Source organism: Cuculus canorus, chromosome 6 (assembly GCF_017976375.1).
Source record: "Cuculus canorus isolate bCucCan1 chromosome 6, bCucCan1.pri, whole genome shotgun sequence".
In the NCBI taxonomy this organism is placed as follows: domain Eukaryota; kingdom Metazoa; phylum Chordata; class Aves; order Cuculiformes; family Cuculidae; genus Cuculus; species Cuculus canorus.
In genome coordinates this window covers 28,303,559-28,321,657 of record NC_071406.1, presented here as the reverse complement: position 1 = coordinate 28,321,657, position 18,099 = coordinate 28,303,559, and the positions used below count along the sequence as shown (strand labels likewise).

Sequence of the window (18,099 nt, the reverse complement as noted above, 5' to 3'; positions counted from 1 at the left end):
CCCTCCTGTCAGCTGCAAGACTCACCAAGGTGCATGCGAAGAGACAAAAAGGCATTTACCTTGTGGTTTTTCCCATGTCGGTACATCATCCAGTCCTCCCCATTGGTGCTGACCTCCAGCTTGTAGGTACGGACATAGTAGCCATTCTGGGTTTCTCTGGAGATGGCACCCTGTGTAGCAACGGCTGTAAGCACAGTCAGGAATTGGAGGTCCACCTTTCCAGGGGAAAAAGGGACAAGAGAGAGTGGTGACCACCTGAGAGCCTAGCCTGGCTATTTAGCATCTCCCTCTGTCTCTGAAAAATGAGAAGGTGTGAACTCAGTCTGTCTCATTCCATCTGCAGGCACACATTTCAAGAGGCACAAATGCCCCACACTGACTTCAGCAGAATGCTTGCAAATAGGACCATGGGACAAGAGTAATTTAGGATCTTAATGTCTGTCCATATAGAACCATAACAAAGCTTTCTTCCTCCCTCAGACCAAGCAACAAGATCTGCACAGAAGCTCATGTCCATTAAAGCAGGACAGAGGCTGACTTCTTCCATGTACAATAAAAGCATGATGTCCAATTAGCAAGTGCTGCTGTTCTTGGTTTTCCCTATTTTTTTTTTTACAACATGGGTTGAGAAAGGTCAGCAGAGCTGGCTTGGTAGCACTGCCGTGAATGAAGAATGAGATGTCTGGTAGAAGCAATGACATTCACCACCTCTTGTTCCAAGTGCCCTTTAGCAAGCAGTGTCTCACAGCTATGTGACACAGACAGAAGGCCTGTTTGGACAGAGGCTATGGCTTTAACCAGCTCCCAGGGAAAGCCTTTGTTCTATCAGCCCCCCCAACTGCTATTGGGCCGCTCACGCTCCCTGCATCACTGATGAGATAAATATTATTTCAGTTGTTTTTCCACACATCCCCTGGAGACTTTGGTCCTCAGGCCAGTGACAAAGTCGGTGGCCCTTGTAAGTGGCAGTGGTCCCTCAGTCTCTGTCAGTATGCTGGGCAGTCCATCAAGGTTTTGGAGAGAAAGGAGAGCGTAGGAGAGGTACAGCGGGTCGAGTCAGCCCTCGTGCAGGCATGTTAATGGAAGAGCCAGCCTGTCGCATTTTACGGAGGCATTGCAGTTTCCCTGCTGTTCGCTCCCCATAAGCCACAGAGGCAATAAAAAAAAAATCAACAGGCTTTACTGTCAAGAGTCTGTTTACCAATGAGACACTTCATTTGGTGGGGGAACAGGTGAGAGGGCTGGAAAGTGTGCATACCTGGAGGTACTCTTTGTTGCTGTCCACATTGGGGGTCCAGCCATTGTCATCACTGTTGAGTCGGCTCTGTTGAGGGGTCCATCGTCCATCTGAGTAGGTGGAGGAGGCACTGATCTGCATGTTGGAGATCCTGCCAGACTCCATACCCAGTGGCATGTTACACTGGAAGTCTGGAGTGGACATACGTGGAGATCAGTTTACAGTCTCTGTGCTTCCCTCCCAAGTGGAAGGCAGCCCTGAGCTACCCTCCCCACCCGCCCCTGAACTCAGCTGCCTGCTGGAAAGATGAACAGATCTGCATCATCTTTCAGGTTATGTGTGCTAACAGATGGCACTGAAAAATTAAAGATGGAGCAGCTTTAAGTTTGCATGGCCCTCTGAAAACTAATACAGTCCACATCTTTCTCCCTTTTGCTACCTCTTTCCCTCTATACAGTTCTGACACAATTCCGTCTCTTCCCTCCCTCCATCTCCACCAAGATGTCCCAAACACCCTTGCCATAAAGTTCTTCTTGAAGGCTGGAGGTGAAATCTAAGCACTGACAACGCAAAGAGTATGAGCAGGCACAGCGGGAACGTGCTTACTGCCACGCTGCCGACAGGAACATCAAGGCCTGGAATGGGCAAGTCTAAAGGTCTTGTGTGCATGTGAGAGTATAGATGCATGGGTGTATGCGTCTGTGTATATATGCATGTGCTATATGTAGTATTAGGCCCATAGGAATTAACCAGCCAAGAATATGAAAGGCTCTGGTATGCTTTTATGTTTCCTGATTTCTAAGGCTTTAAAAGTCACAATTTGCTCAATCTCATTGCACATCTCATATATTTTATGGCAGCCATCCTGTAAAAACAATAGCAAAGAAAACATTGATAGGAAATACTGCACGGGCCCAAGCGTGCTGCTGCTGTAAACCAATGGGGCTCCACCAAACTCCCTGTGTTTTTAATGTGGCCAAGTCCACCCCAGGCTGAAATGATGGGCCAAGTTAAGATCTCAGTAGCATTTTTAAAGTTTCAATTTACCCCAGCATAAATAAAAACAGGCCTGGTCCTTTAGCTGCTTTTGTGCTTGATTTCTCAAGCTTTGTGAGCCATTAGCATTTTATTTCCCAATATTTTTAAAGAACAGACTAGAAAGAGGATTAAAAAACAAATCAGCGGAGTGTGGATACAGGTAACAGTGAAGAGCTCGTGCTTGTCTGTAACTCTCACAGCCTCAGCAGAATATCTCTAACTCAATCGCAGAGCAAGAGCCTGTAACCTAGCTGCCCTAGTGCTGCACAACCCCTACTCTACTGTGCTCTCCATCATGGGCTTTCAGTGTTGGGTCAGGGACCTATCTCTTTCTCTGGGACTGAGGAGTGTCCTGAAGGCTTCTTCTGTTGTATCACAGGTTCATTCCTAGCAGAGGTCGAGAACTGTAGCTCTGATGTAAAAAATACCATGGGAAAACAGAGTGAATCTTTCTTTGCCCGCAAGCATTATGACAAAGAATCAAAATGCTCTTCATTCTCAAAACACACAACTTACTTCCTCAATTCCACATCAATTTACCTCCCTTAATAAGGGATCTAAAACAAATTTTGGTTTGAAATTCTTTAGCGCTTTAGGCATTTTTTAATTAGACAGCCAAGAAATTCCAGTTTGTAGTTTGGGGCTGTGATTTTTTGGAAAATAGAGAATTTTCCCCTGTGCTTTAATGAATCTGCTGCATCTGCTGGGCTGAAGTCTTCCCCTAAATCCTTTGGGCTAAGCAAGTGAAAAGTCAAAGAAAGGTCAGAAAGTGTGATTTTTACTGATATCTCACTTCTGTGAGAAACAGTGCAACTGCTGTCTGCAATGCCGATGGGGTCTAGTCCCCAAACACACTCCTGCCTATCTCACTCTTGCATGTGCCAAGTGAAAAACTTGGGAAAAAACAAGTGACATGACTCCCTAAGTCATACTCACACGTTTCCAACTTACTTTCTGGTACTTCCTGCTGGATCAAGTAGTACTGAGCAGAGAAACCATCTTTAGCCACTGCCAGGTCAGTGTGGAAGGTGAGTGAGAGGACGCCGGTAGTTGAGCGGATGTCCGATGGCATCTTAGTGCCACAGTACCTGCCTATCAAGGGGCCAACTGCAAAAGAAAGATCAGCAAAGGTAACACCTGCTTTTTCCAGTGGCCTCCTGGGTCACTTGCAGATTAGCACCACTCTGCAGCCATGCCTTATCAGGACCAATTGGGATAAAAGAGAAGATTTGGGGATGGGCTATTTTTCACATCCGCTGGCCTGCTGCCATGCAGTATGCCATGCAGAAACATCCACTGCAGCAGGCGTTGCTCTGCAGTTCCTGGGAAATCCTCCAAACTACCCTGGTTTTGTGTTAGTACAGAGTAGAGAGGTCCCTCCAGCACTGCATGAACCCACTGCCCTTCCCTAATGGAGGACTAGTGGTATCTTGGAGTGTCTCATGTTTTTTTTTCAGATCAGTGGTTACAATAGAGCAGTAATTTGGGGTTTGATACATGCAGCTTTCTGCAGGTGCGCCATCCCCACAGCTGGCCATGGAGTGCTCTGATGGCAGGCTGTATGCTGCAGCCACATGTGAGGTCAGGCACCTTTGGTGCTTAGACACAGACTGCACAGTTTTGGGGCTCTGTGATACATCAAGAGGCTGAGGACAGAAGCGCAGCACCCTGTGGCTTACCCTGAGGGATGCCATCCCAGATGTCCAGCCAGTCGTACTTGCAGTCTCCTTCTCCTGCCTGCAGCGGGTCATGCTCAAGGTCAAAGAGCAGAAAGTGGAGGAGGATTTCTGTCTTTGGCTTGGCTATGATGGTGAAGACGCAGTCCAGGTTGTGTGGATACTTGTCAGGGAAACCTGGAGACTCGATAGTGCCATTGGAGGCAGTGAAGTTTCTGGAGCAGTCCTCCGAGCCTGTAGTGGCAGGAAAAATCCCGAAGCCTTAACAACAATGCAGATTAATGCCAACAGCTTGACACACTGTGGAAACCTAATTTTGAGCTCAGAGGGGCTGCATATTCACAGGAAAATGTCCTGTAACCCAAGAGCTGTATGAATTCCTGCAAGGACCAAGATGATGACTTTCAAAGCTTTCCACAAGTGGAGAGACACAGACTGTGCATTCACTGGAGTGGCAAGCATGGTTCTAAATCCCTCACACAGCTCTGCAAATGTAACCTGTACATCACTGCTGACACCCCAGCCAATTACTCCTAAAACAGGACTAGGAGAGTGATCCTATCCCAAGCCACTGAAAGCCATGGCTATGGTTTGTAGTCCAGCAACCTGCCATGACCCTGACACCAGTGGTGGTGGCCCTGGTGGGGAAGACAGGCCACACCAAGCTGGGCTTCCCCTGCCAGTCCTACCCACTGTCTGCTGTGGCTCCAAACAGTAGCCTGCTGGGAGACCTGTGCGTACCGCCCCAAAGCCTGCGGAGAGGCAGCCAGCACACAGGGGGCTGCTGTACGCGGTCCTCACTGCTGTGGCTGCCACCCACCAGCCATGCTGGCAAAGGGACACAGCAGCTCTAGGTCTGATGGAGAAGCCCCTGTTTGGGGAGGGGGCTGCCTAGGAAGAGGCAGAGAGGAATAACGGGGATGCCATGTCTTTGGAAAATGCTGTCTGCAGGCGCTGGTCTCCTGAAACCTCTTCTCTGGCATGGACATCTGTGCCTCAGTTTCCTCTTGAGAAAATCTGGAAGCACAAATATTTACACAGTGAAAGGGCCTGGGGGAGGGTGCTAATGTCTCCACTGTTAGCTGGAAACCCTTGGACACCCTTAGGAAGCATGTAGCTAGGCTGCAGGTCCCCTCAGTTCCACACAAAGGATGAGGGGCAGCTCCAGCATACGTCCCCGCTCTATTGCCATGCCAAGAGTGGGAATAATGGGGGGTATCTCTGCTTGGAGAAGGAACAGAGCCTTCTTTCTTACAGTCTGAGCTGTCCGCACCAGAAATGCAAGTTATTTCTATCCTTAAGGAAGACCTTTGCATGGTGAGGAGGGCAGACAATGTTGTCTCTTATTTATTGCTGACCTTAGTACTGGCCTCAGCTGTGGCTGGGCCAGCTCCATGCCCCCTCTCAACCAGCCAAGGTGCCTCAGGGTGGCTGGGGAAAGGGGAATTTCTGTCTTATTCATACCACGGTGACTTTGAAACCTCTGTGCTGTGGAGACAGGACAATAGGCAACAGAAATCTGCAGCCTGAAGCTATCAGAGGTGAAAGGGGATGTTAGGCTGCCAGCCACTGCTGCTACTCGGTGTTAGCATTCACAAAGGCTTCTGATTCGGTTTTACTGGGGCACCCTCCTTCTCCTCTTCAAACCCTTCTGCTCCAGCTCTTCCAGGCAGCACAAGCCTTCCTGGGACTAATGTGAGACTTGTTATTCAATTCAGCATTAACCTACAGGAGTCAGGCCAGCAGCTCACACTAATAGCAGGATCTGGGCACTGCATTATGCAGCGCCTAGCTGGAGAGCTACTCAGGAGAAGCTCTTAATTGACTACCTAATGAAGCAGCCAGCTTTTCTGGTGTGAACCTGTGGGGTAAAATACAGAGGCAAAAAATAAGGCCAAACACAAATCACTGCATAATGCTGCAAAGAGGGATAAGAGTGTATGTAGTTCGTTCCTAACTGTTTGAAAGACAAATAAATAGGGAAAATAATACAAGCTCCAAGCTAGGGAGAAAATCAAAGACTAAACTCAGAGTCAGGGGCTGTTGTCCTCTAGAGACAGAAGAGAGACATAACTATGTCACTGCATTAGACAACAACAGATTCCTCCTGTGGGGCTCTTATCACATTTGGCATCTTTGTCTACAGTTTGGCTGATACCAGCAAGCACAATGATCAGGTTTTTTTATAAGGAAGCTACAGATAATCAACGGGAGTCATGCTGGCTTCAGCAGCATGGACCAGCCTGAGAGGAGACTTTGATGCCCGGCGATGGAGAGCTCAGACCAGCTCTGCCAAAGTGACTCACAAAGTGAGCAGCAGGGAGGCTGGACCAGCCAGGGCAGGCGGCTCTTTTGTCAGCCCACAGACCACTAGCTGATGCCCATCAGGGGATTCAAAGACTGGTATGCAGTTGCTTGTATGCAGATTGCTCCTCTCCCACATAGTGATAAGGGAAATTTAGCACAAGGTGTGGAAATAAATACTCAGTTGAGAAGAGCCAGTTTTTAGGTCACCTTTAAGAAAGAAAGAAGCTGCAGCCACGCTGCCTTTACTGATGTGGACAATGACAATCCGATGACCTTTAAAGCTGGTGACACCCTTGCTGGCTGTGCTGACAGCTCAGAAGCAAACTTCGCTCATTCCTGCCTGCAAACAAAAGGCAGTGTTTGCTTGTACTGCGGAGGTGGGCCCGCAGCCAGCACTGCCCACTGCCCTCCTTGGGAGCCCCGCGAGTGGGTGGGCTGGGGCTGCTCCCAGATCACAGGCTCATCCTGCTCCTGTGCCCAAACCTGCCTTGCTGGGCTGGATTTCATGGGCTGTGGCTAGAAGAAAGCATGGCTATATCAGGAGAGGATGGCTGCCTGGGCAAGACGAGAGGGAGTGGCTAAAGGGGCCTAAACATCACTTCAGACTTGAGGGCAGCTCTGCATGGACCTACATAGAGGGCACGAGTTTGGCTCCAACATCTGCTCTCCAGAGCAGCTCTATCTTCCGCTGCCTCCTTGCCAGCAGCAATAAAATCTCGTTTTCCCATGAATTTGGCCCTTTGCTGGTTCCTGTTCAGGCAGACAGGGTTCCTGCTTGGAGTCCCTGCCCACTGCCCATGCTCAGCCCAGCTCAGCCATCTGGAGCATTCCGTATTGCTCTGTGCCTGACTCAGGGCATGGACCCAATGTAAGGACAAGCACAACTCAGTGCAGTCTGCTGGGCTCAGAAGGACTGTAGGTTCAGGGTGAGAGAGGCAGTGGAAGAGGAGATGGGTCAGCAGTCTTCTCACCTGAACATAGGCATTCTTTTCCAGCAAACTCCAAGAGCTGAGTCAACCACTTAAACTCTTTCAGGACTCGTCTGTATCCCAACCATTAACAAAGAGCAGTGGTGAGCTGGCTGCATCACAACCGCTCAGTGGCTGGTTATACAGCCCAAGTAACCAACACTTTCCTCATAGAATCATAGGTTAGGGTTGGAAGGGACCGTAAAGATCATCTAGTTCCAACCCCCCTGTCATGGGCAGGAACATCCCACTAAATCAGGCTGACCAAGGCCCCATCCAACCTGGCCTTGAACATCTCCAGGGATGCGGCACCCACAGCTTCCCTTGACAACCCGTTCCAGCGTCTCACCACTCATAGTGAAGAAATTCTTCCTAATGTCTAGTCTAAATCTGCCTCTCTCCAGTTTATACCCATTCCCCTTGGTCCTATCTCCACAAGCCTTTACCCACCTGAACCTCCAGGCACCTACTGTCCTCACAAGAAATTTGGGGAGTCCCATTCCATCCTCTTGCAGCAGAGACTCTGTATTCACATCTACCTGTGACTGGGTTGCAGGATGCCTGTGCACCTCTGCCCGCTGCACAGCTGGGCCAGGGCCCCTGTGCACTGGTGCTTGTTCTCCCTGCCTTCACTTTGAAGAAGCTGGGTAAGCGACCCTGTTGTGTTCCTTCTTGGTTCTGCACCAGATGCAGGCATTTTTTTTCGTGCTGGATGCGATAACATAAAAGCCATGTGTGTGCTTCATTCCAATGCACCACCAAAGAAATGTGGGTACAGGGCGGGCACCTGCACCCCTGTGCAAAACACGCTATTGTTCCCTTGGCACACAGGCACACCTCTCTCACCTTTGCACACAGAGTGGGTTTTATTTTCTCAAGCCTCCTTCTTCCCAGACACACAATTCTGGCAAATATTTAGACAGAAACACTATTAAAAGGCCTTTGAGCAGCTTTTTCCTTTCCTCAATAATAGTTTGGTATTAAACAGAATTATGAATAGCTCCTCTCATATCTGCCTGGAAAGGCACTGTCTCAGCCCTTGACAGCACTGCTTACAGCAGTCCCTTGAAAATCAGAGCTCCCCATTCACAAACCTCGCTTCCAGGGAGTGAAAACACAGCATCATTGATCAGCCCTGAATTGCAACTCCACAGGAGAGGGAGCTCCATGCTTTCCTAACCCAGCCTAACACAGTCCTAACATACTCCACACATGCCAAGGAGAAAAGATACACGTTTGTAGTAGCCCTTGAATACAAGAGAGCATTTAAGAAGGAGCCCTGCTTTTGATATCACATTGTAATCCAAACACGCACTATCATGCACCACTAACACCTTTACCTGACGTGATGCAAAAGACTTGCTAAAAGTCATACTGAAAAGGTGGCCTAAGACAACTTGTGAAGATCATTGTAGCGAACAGCCTAGGAGACAGGCACTGACTCAGACACTCACCTGTCTTGTAGATCTCGTAGCGCAGGGAGAAACCGGCCCCTTGCCGTGCGTAGTCTGAGGTGAATTTGATATACAGAGAGGGGCCAGAAGAGATGATGGTAGGAGGTGCTATGTTCCCACAGTGCTTGCCCAGCAGGTCTGCCGCTTCACTGTCCCCATCTCGGATCTCAATGTAGTCGTACCTGTGGAGGCAGGTGAAATGGCAGTAAAACCATCTGTCAGGGATATGCTTCAGGATGCCAGAACAAACAGAAAACACTTCTTTATATTTGTATATTTCACAGAACATCTTCCAGACAGGTACTACTGGGATTCTGTCACTCATACCACACCACACACTTCCCAGTGCAGTTTTTCCCTTTTGTCTGTCTGGCTACATTTAAGTCCCTTTCCTTGTAGCTCTTTGCATCATTAACTTATTACAGCCACATCCACTCCAACTTCAGAGCCAATACGCAAAAATTTAGGATACAGCGTGCCTCCATTTCCACAAGACTCCTTCAGCATGGGGGGGAAGCTCAGATACAACTCTCCTAGGGCTGCTCTCCTTCCTTTACCTCCCTCCCTTGTTAATCATAGAATCATAGAATAGTTAGGGTTGGAAGGGACCTTAGATCATCTAGTTCCAACCCCCCTGCCATGGGCAGCAACATCCCACTAAATCAGGCTGACCAAGGCCCCACCCAACCTGGCCTTGAACATCTCCAGGGATGCGGCATCCACAGCTTCCCTTGACAACCCGTTCCAGCGTCTCACCACTCATAGTGAAGAAATTCTTCCTAATGTCTAGCCTAAATCTGCCCCTCTCCAGTTTGTACCCATTCCCTCTCATCCTATCACCACAAGCCTTTATGAATAGTCCCTCTCCAGCTTTCCTGTAGCCCCTTCAGGTACTGGAAGGTCACTATAACGTCTCCTCGGAGCCTTCTCTTCTCCAGGCTGAATAAGCCCAACTCTCTCAGCATGTCCTCGTATGGGAGGTGCTCCAGCCCTCCAATCATCTTTGTAGCCCTCCTCTGGACCCATTCCAACAACTCCATATCCTTTTCATCTTCAGGATTCCAGAACTGGACACAGTATTCTAGATGAGGTCTCGTTAAGCACCATCACGCTGCCTAGCACAGCGCAGTTTTATTCCACTATTGAAGAAGACTCTGGCCAAGCACGCACCAAGCATTAAACGAATAGTCAGTGTTCAATCCACATGAGCAGGCAGCTATTTTGTGCACTGTCTGACACCACATTGGTCCTTTAACAAGTGTGACTGGTACAGATACTTAGCACTTGGATAGTAGTGCTGATCCTCTCCTATTAAGCTCTATCAAAGTTTTCTGTTTATGAAAAGTACCGCATAAGAGCTAGGTGACCACAATCACTACTGCCTGACCTTTGTACATCTCGTAACCACAACTTGCATTAGCTAAACCTCACCTGGCGATGCCCCACTTGCCCCCTGGCATGGCTCCTGGGCCATGCCATGAACTGCCTGGGGGACGAATCTGTACATTTTTTAAGAACTGCCTCCTGGTGCAGAGACAAAAGCTTGTTGCAAAGTCCGGCTGGAAGGTGAAACTCCCACTGACTTCCTTCCTACTTTCTAGGCCATGAATAATGGCAAGGTAGTATCAGCCTCTGTGTGCAGTGAAGAAACGAACAGCTTTTACTTGAACATCTTGTTCTTCAGCTGCCTTCTAACACCCACGCTTCTCCACCCTTCTTCTCCTCTCTGGCCAGGCATGCTGCTATTTACAGTAACTGCCCAACTCTCTTCCACTGTTTATCCACGTTGTATCAACCTATTTGAACAACATGCTACAGCTCTTCTCAGGGGTCAGAGAGAGAAAAAGCATTTCCAGGCTGCCAGGAATCTGCCTTTCTTCTTTGTCACAAGATCTCCTGTTTGGGAATGGAGAGTTGAAAGGAGAAGTAGCTTGCTGGATACAGAATGATCCTCATGTGACTCATTCCTGTTCTGCAAAGCACACATGGGCAGGCAACAACCTCAAAACAAACTTACAGGCACTCAGTGTGTTCCTCCACAAAGAAAGATGGCCCGAATGGCTTTGGTTTCACTCCTTTTTGGGACTAAATCAGGCTGAGTGCCAGAAGCAAAAATGTCTCTAGATAAAATCCTGTCTAAGCTGGACCAAGTACTCAAATAGTTGCCATCACCCAGCCTTTAACTTCATTACAGACTCAATTGGCTTGGCCAAAGTGAACTCCAAGCGGTCTTGAGAAGGAGCAATTGCACAGGAAGATCATTTGGCTTAGCTGGTGGGTGGACACACTGCGATGTAAATGAAGATTTGTTCCCTCTGCTCTCTCCTCAGCTCTGTGTGACTCCCCATCACCTCATGACCCCTTATTACCCTGACACTGTCCAGCCGCACCCTGCATGACCCCACTAATGTCCATCATGTCTGGCTTGATCCCACTGCCTCCCCAGGGAGGAGGAACATAGAGGGCAGTGTTTGTGCTTCTTTTAAGTAGAATTTTTTCCTCCTTGTTTGTCTATTTGTTTAAAGCAGCACTGAGCAAACAGCAGGGACATTTTGTTCTCTAAATAACTACTTGCTCTCAGTGTGCTTGCAGCCCTTCCACATCAGAAGCACACATCTGTGCTGCAGGACTACTGGCTACTATTGAAACCATGAGTATGTGGCAAAAAATTAATTTGGCGAAAACATGAATGCTGGCAAAGCTATTAACGGAGCGGACTGTAAAAGCTGCCATTTGCATGGCACAGGAAGAGGTCAGCTGCATCCCACAGAATCACATCTGTTTTGTGTCCTTATGGGGCTACAACTCGCCAACACAGCACACAGCTTCAACTACTTGACTGTAATCATCACAGCTTCTGCTGTAGCCAACACACCAAACATCCCAGCACTGTCCACATGACTCCTCAAACCACCCAGTGCTGTAGGAGCCCTGGCAATTTCAGAAGCAACTTCTGGATCAAGAAATATTTGCTTAATGAATGGGTGAATAACTTCCAATAATACATACAATTTGAGAATATTGCAATCTGCTCATGGGCAATCTGCAAATGGAAAAATAAACCAATGAATCTAGTAAGTAAATCATCAGGAAATATTTGCCTCTCTGAATTAAACCCTCCTTGGCTTCACCCAAGCATCTAACTGAGCTTTCTCCTACTAGAGCTAATCCTTAATAAATCAGATGTTACAGACAACTAAAAAAGCCTGGGAGGTCAGGGAACCATTTTTGCCAAATGTAAAATGAATATAAATGTCTAAGAGTTTTCTTCCCTTGTTAAAAAAAATCTTGGCCCAAGCCTTCTGCTCCTCACAAGTCAAAACTGTCTCTTCAGGTCATATAAACAGCGTATGAACTGTGAGAGTATTACACTCAGGAGATAACTCCTGCCCAGATGAGCAGGAGCACCTACTTCCTCTCCAAAACAGCAATTAAGCTTTAGGCTTTCAAAATCGAACACCAAAGACGTCCGGTCCAAAATGTGAAACTTTCAAACTTCAGCAAGAACACTGGCTAATCCCTACCACAGACTCTTTTGGCATCATGTGCTTCAGTTGTGTCCATGCCTTGGCTCGCAATCTAACAAACTGATTAACCCTATTCTCCTCATGTTGGGTCACAGGCTATGTAAAACTCTAGTTTGGCAAGATCTTTGCTTCTGTTAAGCCTAAGCATAGTTTCCAGACTTTTTTCTTCCCATGTGAAAAACAAGAAGAAAAATTGAAAGGAAGAAAACCCAACACTGGTGATGCTTTCTACTCTGACCATTTAATTTCTGGATAATTACAGACTAGGGCACATCTGGATGGGACTCATTTATGCAATGATGGCATCCACACTGTCTTGACCAGTGCCCAGCAATTTGCATTTCACTCACATAACCAAATCCATTGTTTCAGTGAATGTGCAACAATATCCTTGTGGGCTGACCTCTCTGGTATTACCTCCACTGGGCAAGCTACCATCTCCAAGCACATTTCATGGCCACTTCTCCCCATTTAGGCATTGCTTCAATGAGCCAACCATAAATATGTGAGGGGATGGTGCAGCATCCGTAACCCACAAGTGTAGTTAATGTATTAACCAATCTTCTTGCAGGGAAGATGACTGCAGTTGGCTGCTCTTCCAGTGGCAGGGAATTTTCAGCTGTTGCTTGAATGAGGAGGCCAGCCAGTTGGTTTGAAACTGCCTCAAACAGAGGTTTCCACCAGGGAGTTTTAAGGCAGAGAGGCAAAGCTCAAGTGTTTTTAACTGCCCAAACAATGGGGGGGTTGAGAAGAGAAGGAAATGCATTGCTTAGATGCTCTTCTTGGAGCTGTTTAACAGAATTAAATGGAAAACATACAATGTTTACGAATATTGCTGCATTTTTATTAAAGATTTTTAGTAGAAAGTGCTTTGCTGATGTTAAGAGAGCTTTTATAAACTAATTATAAAGCACTTCTATTGCCTGTATTACTCATGCTTGCTTGCTTTTTCCTCCCGTCAACCCTCTCTGCTTCAGAGGCTTTCCTTTCTATTTTCCCCAAGTCACTTTGCTGCAAACAAGGCTGCAAGGCACAATAAAAGTAAACAAGCCCCAGTTGCAGTGATGATGAGAAGACCTTTTCAGTCTTTTTCTGTTGTGAAATAGATAATCTGCTCCCTGGCCACTGAGCTGTGCTCTACTCTCCTGGAGGCCAGCACACATCTCCCAGATGCCCACCCAGCCACTGGTGACCTCCAGAAATGCTGCAACCCATCTGGGGAGCAGTACCAGACAGCCTGCACCATTCCTCTAGGTGCTCCTTTCCTGAGGTACACAATTCAGCACAATGCACGGTTTTAGGTCTCATACTGCACCACACATAATCAACAAACCTGTTGCCCCTTAGCCTCAAATCCTAAGAGATGCTGAGTCCTTCCCCACTGAAACCTGCTCCAAGGACATTACAGGGACATTAGCTTAGGATGGAGAGAAACACAAACACTAAATCATAGATACGTGCACCATCATAATGTAAGCCCTCCTGATACATAAACTTGTGCAAGCCTTGCTTCAAAGCCCGTGGAGGGCTGGCTCCCCAGACAAAGCTCTGATCTAGCTGGCAGCTTCTCAGTCTCTTTCCAGAGCTGTGATTTGGAGTAGGTGAGGGCTCACAAGCAGCTTGGCTTGCTTACCAGTGCTTGCCAGGGCCAGAAAGAGTCGCAAGGCTCTAACCTGAACTTCCCCCATGTTTAATTTGGAGCTGTTATTTATAGGCATTTCCACAGGGCTCATGACTGCACCTGGCAAACAGTAATAATAGGATCCTCAGGAGATCCTGGGAGGTGAGAAGACAGAGAGGAGCAGTGGCTGGCCCCAAGGTCACAAAGGAAGTTTGCAGCACAGCCAAGAGTACAAGCCAGCCTTGATTAGACAGATCATATTATATTGGAGGAGCCTGGCCCAGTCAGACAGAGAGACAAATAGGTACTGACTGCCTGCCAGCAGCCCCAGATGTGGGAATGCCCAGTGCTGACCCGAGGCTTTGAGACCTCTGGTCTGCTTGAACCACGTCTTGGTGCCTCAAATACATCTGCTGAGAATAGGAAGTGAAACTGCAATTCTAGTGAAGTTCAGCAGGCATTAATACTCTGCAGGTACCTGGGAAAAGGCATGGGGAAAACTGCTTGGCCACAACGGGAGCTGGTAAATGCAATTGTTCCCTTTGAAAAGGTGGCGAGTGGTTTGTTTCTCAGAAATTGTTATAAAAAGCATCAGTTTTCTTAAACATGCTCTAAGGAAAAGCTGTTTCTTAGAAATGACAGCAGGTGCAGTATAAAGACGGTTAAGAAATGGTGAACCAGCAGCTCTGTGCTTGTTTTGCAATGAAGCGGTGACTAGAATTCATGTCCATTACGCACTAGCTGGCTTCGTTGATTTTTCTGTGTCACCACCCATCTTCATGCTCCTTCATACACTGCTTTCAAACCAAATCCTTATTTCATGGGTGGTTACATTGTGAAAGACAAGAAAACTTTTCTGTGATGTTTATAGAATCTTGAGCAAAAGCAGGACATACCCTTCAAAGGTTAAACTGCTGCAGAAGCTACTGAGGCTTTTAAACAGTATTTTTTTATAGCCATGACAGCAGAAGCGAGCACCTCTGCTGTCTGATGAAACAAGAGCAATGAAGTTTGATCTTAGCTGCCAGCCCTTAATCAGAGTAATTAATTATAAATACAGCAGATGAATTGGATTCTCCTTTGACTTGAACTGGTTTTACAAATGTGTAACTCATCATTTTAGGGGTAATCACTCCTAATTTATCCTGGAGTGGGAAAAGAATCAGTCCTCATAGACACAGATCCGGATATAGATTTGTGCACAGACCTAAAAAGCTTGTATCATATCCAGCTTTAGCCACCTAAACCTCCTCCGCTCTCAGTCGAAGAGGACAACTCATACTCATCTCAGGATGGAATTAATCACTGTTCTCCACTGATGACAGAGGTAGTTTAAATCCCTCTCACTGATTGGACTGGGATTTTAGATGGCTCAATGTAGGAGAGAAGAATCTGGTCTCCATCCACAGCTTGTGGGGCTCGTTTTGCCCATGCTGAGGCAAGAGATGCTCACAGAGCAGGCAGAGCTTGCCCTTGTCTTGCTCTGATGGAAAGAAATTACCCTAGCAACAGCAGAGAGAAATAGGCTAGCATTGCTTTGAATCTGAAGGGATTTCACTGGATTTCAGCGACCGAAAATCTGATGGCAGCAGGGGGAGACAAGGAGACCGAGGCCCAGGGATGGGGGGCATAATTGCTTAGGATTTCTTGGAAGTTTGTTTTGAATCTGTTGCATCCAATTACATCTTGTGTAATCACAGTATTGTGGGGTTTTGCAATCATTCCACTGTGCTTTGGATTATTTTCTTAACTCCTCAAAAATCTGACTAGAATTTCTTAGAAATGAGAAAAATCCAGTCATCCAGTAAAAAAAAAAAAAAAGGGAAAAAAAAAGAGAGAGACAGAGAGGGAGAGAAAATAACCCTATCAGATTGGAAAACATCTTCTAAAATTCCCTGAAGACAAAAAATGAAAACTACAAATAGCCTCTGTTTATACTCCTCGGGTTGTTTTCACCCCTATAGAAGCATCTAAGATGGGAAGTCTTTCAGCAGTTACTGTTAACTCATGTGGGGAAAAAAAAAAGATAGTCAAAATACATCTTGCGAAGGGAAGAATAAAACATAGCTCCAAACTGCTCCTGTGGCAAGTTCTGATTCAGGAGGGAATTTCAGATCCTGGCATGTTGTATGCTGCTGCCCTCCCTGAGAGGGAAGAGCAAAGGCTCCCCCGCGCTTTGCATTTCATCCTCAGGCTGCCTTCCTTCAAGCTGTGTTGCCAGATCGCTGGGGAAAGGCGCGTTGGAGTAGAGAAGTGCTCTCATCTGGGGCATGTCTGGAAAACTGTTCATTATATAAGAAAACAAGATGTGCTAATGTGCACTTTAGGGGGTTTCTACAGGCTGTTGTTCAGGAGTTACACATGGTTGTTTAATTTTATTTCTGTCTCTGAAATGGCCTCTATAAATGCCTCACCCTTCTATCTTTAACTGCAGGGGTCTTTTGTTGCAAGATGACTTTGGTATTCTTTGAGGGGAAAAGATGATGGTGAAACCCAGAATAAAATATATAAAGCATGTTAAGAATAGCCCCCCTTTTCATGGCATTCTGCCTTCTGTTGCTGCTCTAAGGGAACTGAAGCAACTCACAACCTTTTCGTACCTCAAAATGCAGGACACTTGAGAAACTGCATTTGCACTTTCCTCCTTCTGCTACAATCCATCTGTGGAAAAAATTAGACTTTGGTTTCTATGTCATTTTACTGTCACCACTCACAGGCACTTGATCACTAAGAGAAAGAAAAAAATGTATATAATAAAAGATAACAACCACAAGAGGAAAATTTGCTGCTGAAAAGCAGTGGAGCAGGTAGAAGGCAGGGTGCAAATGCTTACTTTGCTTCCTTTGCAGTCGGGGGAACAGATGAACAGGCTCCCTGATGCGATCCAGTGCCCAACAGCCTAGGCAATAGATCGGAGACCAGTTTGGGCCAGGCTGGCCATGGCAGCTGAAGGTCTGGGGAGTGGTTCCAAGAGGAAAACACCCTCCACGAAGTGTAGCAAGGGATGTCCCATCACACCTTGCTGGCACAGTATCCGTTATGGCCTTAGTCACAACATGCCATGAACGAAAGAGCTGGTAATAACTGGGATCAGATGGGAGCTTCGCAGCTTGGCTTTCCACATCACTCATTTGCATTGGCTTTTTTTTTTTTCAGCACAAAACCTAAACAAACACCTCATTAAGCACTAACTGTGTAAAGGATGTTGCAAGAACAGAGCCCTGACCAGCCCATCACTGTGCTCCTGGCTGCCTACATCCCTCGTTAATGATGGATAGTCACCCTGGGACTGGTCCACCACAGGACGGCTTCTTGAACCCACAGTTTCTCAGACACAGACTGTTCACAGCCCAACTCCTGCCTTAGCTGATGCACAAGTAAGCAGAGCTTCGCCGCCAAGGCTGGCCTGCAGCCTCTGCCATTTGGGCACTTCTACAACAACACAACCATGCCAGCTTGTAGTAAAAGTGGTTTCTGAAGCAAACAGCACATTAAAACTACTTGATCCCTCCTTGCTTGCTGTATAGTAGCACAGCATCTCCTAAGTCCTTTTACCCCACTTTCAGCTCAAGAACCATCTTAACAGAGTCTCACCAAGGGTCTGAGCATAATCAGTGCCATGCACACATCATGCCTTCCTGTGTGTTTGCAGCACCAGTGGCCTCCTATGTGAGTCTCGGAGGCAGCAGTCTCTGGGGGTGTGGTAGGTATTAGCCACTTGCAGGGACAGCAAGTCAGAGAGGCAGCCATGCCAAGACGGGTGATGCAGACAAAGATGAGGGAGTGGGCTGCTGCATGAAGCTAGTTGCTACTTTTTCTCCTTAATGCACTCTGGCAACAGCAGGATGGGTGCATCCCTGCTACTCGCGCAAATAAGGGCCCTGCCGCTGCTTTGTTCAGGATTATTTTCTTTGAAGCAACCCTTTGTGTCACCCTCTTGCTCAGCCACGGCAGTGCATCTGCTTTGTCCTGCCAGCTCAGCCATGGAGTGTTTACAAGCCTCCCTCACCCTTCCAGGCTGTGGTTCAGCTCCATTGACACTGAAGGCAACAGACTCCTCTCTCCGCGTGTGATGAATCAATTACTTCCTCTGACACTCTATTACTATAGCCCTTACATCTCCAGATTGCAGATGAAAAGACAGGCTGAGAGGGGGGACAGGGAAGGGGAGAGGTCTCCTGAGGTCTCTTTCAATTGAGTTGTTGGACATCTAAAGAAATCCCCATCTGCCATATTTAAAGACACAGAGAGATGTTTTGCTCCTGAACGGC

The 18,099-nt window shown here is 47.2% G+C and overlaps 1 protein-coding gene across 6 annotated transcripts in view; it reads right to left on the bottom strand.

Moving 5' to 3' along the window:
- Window positions 1–18,099, bottom strand: part of NRP2 (neuropilin 2) — a 94,683-nt gene that overhangs the window by 56,317 nt on the left and 20,267 nt on the right. For all 6 annotated transcript variants that reach the window (XM_054069585.1, XM_054069588.1, XM_054069589.1 and 3 more), the window contains exons 3-7: window positions 8,681–8,862; window positions 3,955–4,185; window positions 3,227–3,382; window positions 1,259–1,428; window positions 60–215 (exon numbers count right to left, since the gene is read on the bottom strand). In XM_054069585.1, the coding sequence (XP_053925560.1) occupies window positions 60–215; window positions 1,259–1,428; window positions 3,227–3,382; window positions 3,955–4,185; window positions 8,681–8,862 (895 nt within the window). The remainder of the gene's footprint in view (window positions 1–59; window positions 216–1,258; window positions 1,429–3,226; window positions 3,383–3,954; window positions 4,186–8,680; window positions 8,863–18,099) is intronic.